Genomic DNA, 8,130 nt, shown 5'->3' with positions numbered 1-8,130 from the left:
TTGGATATTGTAAGTATAGGAACCAATTACATTAAGAATCACTAAGCGCTAATTGATTAGTTTTCTCTTGAACGCAGCCATTACACTGACCAGATCAGTATTTGGCTGCAACATAAACTGTCTGTTCTATTGCAAAATGCGTGTACTATTGCAAGAGATCAACATTTTGAATATCTGCATTAGACAAGTAATAATATAAATAAATAGTATGTAAATGAAATAAATAGTATTATATATGTAAGTAATAAATAAGTACAAAAATGAAAACTGTTTTTTTTTTGTTGTAATTTTCTTCAAAACGAAATAAAAACGAGCATTTTAAAAGATTTTTTTTCTTAGTTTATCGATTTCCTTTACTCTCTCGAATTTTGGCCATTTAAATTCGGAACATCCTGTATGTGTAAATATTATCCAAGAGATTTATAATTGGGAATTGTTTTAATACGTATTTTGAAATATTTATTTACTCTTAAGGTGGATTTAGTACAGCGACGCAAAACAGTCCGTTTGGGCAATCTGCATTTAGTAAATCCATTACTACAACAAGTTTTGGTAGTGGCGCAACACCCGTCTTTGGTAGTAGCAATACTTCATCACTCTTTAGTTCTAAACCCACAGGTTCTACCACAGGTGGCTTGTTTGGAAATACCACAACGCCACCAGCATTTAGACAGCCAACTAACACTCAGTCTTTTGGAGGTAGCAATTTATAAATTTATTGTTTTATTTGCATGTAAATCAACTTAAAAAAATACTTTTTGTATGTATATATGTATTTTTCTACATGTATTTATGCATGTGCAAAATATTCAATGTACACACATCTGAAACTTTCTGATCATTCATTATATAGAAAACATTTCACAGTTTAAGGATTGCTCGAAATATTTTATTATACAATATTTGGCAATAATTTTTGCGAATTCATATATTTCAAGAATTATTTATATATTTAAAAAAGGTAACGAAGCATAAAGAAACAATTAAAAAGTTAAATTGGTTTATTAAAATTTCAAAATGATGTATTTTATATCCATTTTATTATTTTTTGTAGTATAAAACATTTTTATTTAACTATTTTACATACTAACATTTATTTTATAATGGTAGCAGGTAGCTTCTTTAAATCAATAAATATAGGCATTAAATCAGTAAATATTAAATGTGATTAGCAAGCAAACAAATCTAATTTGATTTACTGATATTCTATATTATACATTGTTAAAACCTGACAAATTTTATTTACAGGTTTTGGGACAACAAATACAAGTACCAATCTTTTCGGCACCCAACAAAATGCTGGTACAAATCTTTTCGGTACAAGTACAGGGACTTCGGCATTTGGTCAAGCGAACAAACCTGGTTTTAACTTTGGCACAACATCTGGAACTAATCTATTTGGACAACCACAACAGAATGCACAGCAAACTACTCCGTTTGGTCAAACCAATACCACCACAAATACAAATCTTTTTGGTACAACCACAGGTAGATCATGAGCACAACTATGTATGTATACTTCAGTTAATAATACTTAAAATTTTAAGCACTTTAATTTCTCTCTGTACAGGTTTTGGCAATACTAATCCCACTACTATACCAGCTGGTACCGCTGTGAAATTCACACCTGTCATTACAACTGATTCTATGTCAAAAAATGGAATATCACACAGCATTTCAGTCCGTCACTGTTGCATTGCATCTATGAAGGAATATGAATCTAAATCATACGAAGAGTTACGTTTTGAAGATTATCAACTTGGAAGAAAAGGTATATTGTATATTGATTCATTATTTTAACTTAAAAGTAAAATATGAAAAGTAAAATATTATTTGGCTTTTTTCTTTTTTCGAACAGGTCCACAAACAGGTCTTTTTGGGACATCGGCGCAGACATCACCGTTTGGTAGCGCAGCAGCTGGTACTAGCACAGCTGGAACAGGTAAGTTACATCATATAAAACATTAATTAACTAAATAGGAATATTTATATTGACCCAATAAAATCCTAAAAGCTATGCACTTTTCTGTTTTAAATTCTTGTAACTTAAAAATTTTAATCAAAATTTTTAAGCCGCGTAATTGGTATTTAAATATAAAAAGTTTTTTCTGAAAATTAAGTCAGAGATGGGATAGAGTATCTGGAGAAAAAGATATAAACCTTGAAAATGCAATTAAGAGTAAGAGTGATTTCTTTTTTATTGATCGAAATATTTAAATATAAAATAATCAAGGACTCTTAAAAATTTAATAACAATATAATGATAAACGGGCAAACAAAAGTGGATTTTTTAAATTTTGAACGTATAAAGATTATTAATAAGAGTTAAATACATACATAATGTGAAAACTAGAAATATTATATATGTTTCAGCTCTTATATTGAACCATCTTCAGATATTATCCTTCTCTCGCTTTACATTAGTTACCATCGTCAAAGAAATAAAAAACATGATGTAATGTGTTCCAATTTATGTAGCGATCTTGATGACTGTTACATGGAAGACGTTCGATACTTATAAACGATTAGATGGTCGATTGTTACGGAATTTTATGATGATTTCATCATGATTGCAGTTATTGTTTCATAGGATGTGAACACTTCGTCAAAATCATTATTTAAAAATGTATAAAATATAATGACAAAAAACAGTCAGATAGTGACGATAAATATACTTCACAGTCCGTATGAGAACAAATTAATTTTGTGTGAAGAACGAATCCTCTAGAGATATTATTTTAACGTTATGTTAACGGCATGGCAGACCGTCATTATCTCAACTATGGCCCTCGCCATGGAGTCTTGAGGCAATGTGATTTCTACCTAGTGCTCTGAATGTCAACGTGAAGAAATTCAAGCAAGCGCGGGTAAACATAATTGATTAGCATATAATATCTTCAAATTTGTAATTTCTTGGTTGATGAATATAAATTTATTTATTTAATGTTAGATTCTTATTTGTCCTAGATTGTATTTATTATTTATTTATATAAAGATTTCTTTATTATCATTAATTTTGTATTTTACTCAAAAAGTAGACAATCATGTTTATTGAATATTTTTTAGTAAAAAAACAGGTCACTTATACCTTTCTTTATTTTCACTTGTAATCTTTATAAACATTTCACTTTATTACTGATTAGATTTTTGAAGAGCCACTATTTTCATACTTAAATACCAATTATGGTCTAAAAATGTTGATCAGAACTCGAGTTACAAGAATTTAAGATAGAAAAATACGTTGGTGTCTCTTGGGACTTAAGGGAATTTTACACTTAAATCCGAATTCTAACGAAATTGTTGTTTTACCAATAAAATGCGACACGTCGATATCTTTGGGTGCATTCAATGAACGCTCAGTGAGCGATTGTGCCAGAGACACTATAGTAAGAGATTGGCATAAATGGTCTAATTTTAATAAATGTTAATATCACTGCAAAATGTCTATATAAATGACTATATGAACCATAATGACATAGCTATGAATAAATAGAAACATATAATTAACATTAGTAATATAAAACAGAAACATAAGTGTATATGTGTGTGCGTATGCGTGCGTGCGTGCGTGCGTGCGTGCGTGCGTGTATATATACACGCTTATGACATAATTAAGTATTAGGTTATTCGGAAAGTAATTTCGTTTTTTCCCAACAGAGGACTTATTGTATTTTTTCACAGCCAACTTCACACTTAAGCCGCATAATCATTATATATTTTGACAGCTGATATAGCAAGGCTTGCTTGTGAAAAAAGTTCGATTGATTCTACGCAGTAGTTTTTGGTTGGTGCCCTATCAAATATGAAAGTGAAAAGCAGCATTTTCGGCACATTTTACTTTTTTAGTATCGAAAAGGTAAAAATGCTGTTCAAGCAAGAAAAAATTATCCGATGTGTATGGAGAAGATGTATTGACAGAACGCCAGTACCAAAACTGGAAATTTTGCAAAATTTCGATCCGGCAATTTTGATGTTGAAGATGCACCACGTTCTGGAAGGCCAGTTGAAGCTGATGAAGACACAATAAAGGCATTAATTGATGCAAATCGGCGAATAACAACTCGTGAGATCGCTGAGAGATTAAATTTATCGAATTCGACCGTTCATGATCATTTGAAACGCGTCTGATTGAAAATCGTCTTTCATTTTCATAAGAAAAAACAAAATTACTTTCCGAACAACCAAATAATTATTGGATCTAATGGAAAGCGCTTCATATCTTTCCTTGCTTCTGTTCTTACACCCCAAAATACAAAACCCGTTTTCTATAATACAACATTATATTGTTTTTTATGATAGAATTGTAATTATAACACTTTATTTTCTTATCTTACAACAGATAATTATTTTTCCTTTAACAATATTCAATTTTGCAAATTTTATTAACATTGTTTAACACATTAAGCGGAATATTTGATTATGCAATAATCAAACATTAATATAATATTCTTACTACATTTTATATATGTGTCAGTTAACAGCCGTAATGCCCGTGACACACTACGCATTTGAGATTGCGAATTAAAGATTAGAATTCGACCAATCAGATAATTTTTATTTTAATCCGTTTTGTTCTGATTGGCTGAATTCTAATCTTCAATTCGCAATCCTCAATCTTTAATGCGTAGTATGATACGGGCATAATACTTAATGTGGAATCTGTAATAAAAATTATTGACGTGGGATCTTACGTCGTAGAAAATTAATGAATTACAGTCAAAATATAAGGAAAATAATCGACTATGAAAGGTCAATTTTCTGTGACTTAAGACTGCACAACCGTCTACAACTCCTATTGTAAACCTCGCATAAGCCGTGTCCGCTATTTTCTATCCAACTAAAACCTATAACAATCTCTTACTAGCGTCTGTAGGTTGTGCTAAATATACCTTTTATATACTACTACATCAATATCGCATATACATAAATAATAAAAGTCGTAATAAGGAGCATATAAGCCTAATGCTAGATGTTTTTGCCTAATTGTTTTTTATTTCGAAAATAATATTATTTAATTAGAACGTTTTCGACTATTTATCTGATCATTTTCAGTATATAAAATTTTTTACAATCAATAAATTGACATTTGTCGCAATTAGATACATATACATACTTTAAAATCTCATATATTGTCAATGATTCGTTTTAATTGCCCTATGCTTCTAAATAGCATAAGTTTAGGGAATTCATAATATATTTATCTATAATCTTTTAGTTTTTGAACAAATTTATAAATATCATTTTTGCGCTATAATTGAAAATATACTGTCGTTCCTTGTCTAGCACAGGGATGTTAAAAGTACTAGCTTCAAATGCAATTATCTCTTGAACATGCCTGATTACCCACTCTCAAAATTATGTGTATGTATATAAAATATCTTAAATTATCTTCAAACACTAAAAACTACAAATAAATCTTAAGAAAAGTCATTTTGCGGTGCAACCACCTTAATGCATATACTTTAATCTTGGAAAAAAATTTCAAATCTGTAAAAGAGGAAAACAATAATCATTATACAAAAATTTAGTTGGTAAACGTTTAGTTGGTAATACAGGCTTTCGAATCCTCTTAATGAATTAATACAGATCAATAAACTGGAGATGCTTTAATAAATGAAGCTGATTAATATATAAAAATATAATAATAAACGATTTATTAAGATTATATATGTAAATACACAACAAAGAAGAATTTAAAACCTATAACGGTCGAAGCTGGATCTTAGATGCTTAAGGGGTTACACCATTTTGGATCCTTTTTTGCCGTTTTCCGTTCTCGATTAGTGTTTTCCTTTTCGACATTGCGTTATTCGATATTGTAGAAGTTGGAGATGTTCGCTACTCTTGCAAACTTGCTTCAATTTTTTAAAAATCCATTGTGCATATGGACTACCTGCATTTTCTCTCTTTTTTATTAATGATCTCTCAACACTTTTACCGATATTGATAAGGTACATAATTATATTATTAATTCGCATGTATCAAGTATGTTTTGTTCACGATCACGTTTCTAGAATGTTTTTCTAACTACTTTGAATTCTGATATAACTGACTCGCAAGGCACTACACGATATGTAATACCATAGATATTTTTATAGCGATGTTTTAATATTACCGCAACATTGAAAATGACTCGAGCGGAGTTGAAACGTTTGTTTTGTCATTTTGTAATTTATGATTGAATTTTAATTAAATAACAACGGTATAAAGACTCTTTATGTATAAACAAAATAAACAAAATAAATGGCGAAAAAGAGTCGTCGCATAATATATATAATTAAAGATAACAGTCAAAGATACATAAAATAAAATAAAAAGTACAACGGCGTATATTAAAATATAAAACAAACAAGTTTCGGCTGCTGGATTGAGCCCTCCTCAGATGTAAAAAGAATATAATATAAAAGATATAAAAAGAACATAAAAGAATACAACAGAGAAAGATAATAATAAATCGATAACATTCAGTGACGCAACATTTTTAACGCGCGGAAATCAGCAAATGTGATGGATCTCGACGTAGCTTAATGTTGTATGTGCGATAGGGCAATCAAACCGATGTTAAGAGACATAGTCAAGTGCTGACTGAAAAACGGAAAAGGAAGGGAACTCATAAAAGACAAGTAAACTAAAAAACTTTAAAACTTAAAATCAAAACACGCCGCAGATAAGAAGCCAAGTGCTCACTCACCAACGCATCCGAACAGGAAATGAAAATCGCCGCAATGCATGACAAGTGTGAAAATCCCTGACAATGATAGGGATGTAATCGTCGAAGTCAGACATGTCAACATCGCACATGACACCGAACGCTCGCTAAGACGGCACGCGACGCACTGAGAGAGGAGACGGGTCGACAGGATCGAAAGTCAGACTTTGTTTATTATCGGTAGATATGCCTTATTAAGACCCTCGGTGTCGGTCTGCAAATTGAGACTGTTCTTCTGTTTTTTAATATGTAGCATCTCCGAAATGAATTTTAATTTAATTAAAGTTTATTACTACATTACTAGCTCTTTGCCCTTCTTTTGCAAATATTGTCTTAAAAAGAAAGCGATTTTTTTGCGCAAAAAGGATAAAATAAATTAAAAATGTATAAAAAGACATTTATTATACATATATTGAAGTATACAAAAAGTTTTTTGATAATTTTTTTAAAGAAAATGACAGCACTGCGATTGATTGAAATAGGTTGGTTTTCAGCGAGCACTACCATCGGCGTATAAGATTATTACGAAACGGTTTAATCTAGAATAAAAAACCAAAAATTTTTATTTTTTACATAACATTTACTAAAGAAGAAAGGGATTTTCAGAAATAAGCATTTTTGTGAAAATGATGAACATTTGATAAAAAAACAATCATTTTTGTATCAAAAAATTTTGCATAAAAATGTTAATAATAGTTTATAATTAATCATAAAATTATTACGTCGTTCTTTATATAATTAGCAAAAGAAGATTCTCTGAAAGTTTCAAATATCGAATGAAAACTGTAGAAGTTATGATGTACACCGATTGAAAATGTCGTTTCGAAAAAACTACATTTAAATCGTGAGAGGAAACATTTCAAAGAATCAGCTATAATTTTGTAAATACTTAGAATTTTCCATTCTAACTAGTGGGGTTATATTTGTGTATAAACTCGATAAACTATTATTTAAGCAAAAAAAATTCGATTTTTTTTTGAAGTTTTAAAGTGGTGTAACCTCCTAAATAATTTTCATGAATTTATATGTAGTGTGTGTATGTATATATTAGGTGTAGTAAAAAGAAATCTATTATTTTTCCAATAGATGGCTTTAGTAATCTGTATCTCGCGTTGTATAAGTGCGATCGGGTTACGCCAAATGGCGTTAGAAAGATAAGATTTCGTACTAAAAAACTTCTCAGACAGTTTTGTGATTGCTTCAGTCAGTATTGTTTGAGCGCGTGTCAAAGATGGACACCAACAAAGAAAAAATACGCCATATTTTACAGTTTTTCTTCGATAAAGGCGAAAACGCAAGCCAGGCGGCTGAAAATGTGAATAGTGTTTATGGTCCTGATACTGTAACAGTCAATATCGCGCAATTTTGGTTTCGTCGATTCCGTTCCGGTAATTTTGATGTCAAAGATGCACCACGCTCTG

The 8,130-nt window shown here is 30.3% G+C and overlaps 1 protein-coding gene across 1 annotated transcript in view; it reads left to right on the top strand.

Annotated features, from left to right (window-relative positions):
* LOC108755198 (nuclear pore complex protein Nup98-Nup96) overlaps positions 1-8,130 on the top strand; it is a 45,363-nt gene that overhangs the window by 9,223 nt on the left and 28,010 nt on the right. Inside the window, 4 exon segments of the mRNA XM_018498082.1 lie at positions 475-699; positions 1,249-1,488; positions 1,571-1,771; positions 1,859-1,942. Of these exon segments, the coding sequence (XP_018353584.1) occupies positions 475-699; positions 1,249-1,488; positions 1,571-1,771; positions 1,859-1,942 (750 nt within the window).

The sequence above is a fragment of the Trachymyrmex septentrionalis genome, unplaced genomic scaffold (genome assembly GCF_001594115.1).
Source record: "Trachymyrmex septentrionalis isolate Tsep2-gDNA-1 unplaced genomic scaffold, Tsep1.0 scaffold86, whole genome shotgun sequence".
Classification (NCBI taxonomy): domain Eukaryota; kingdom Metazoa; phylum Arthropoda; class Insecta; order Hymenoptera; family Formicidae; genus Trachymyrmex; species Trachymyrmex septentrionalis.
Note: the sequence above shows the minus strand (reverse complement) of the source record. Positions and strands in the feature narration are given on the sequence as shown.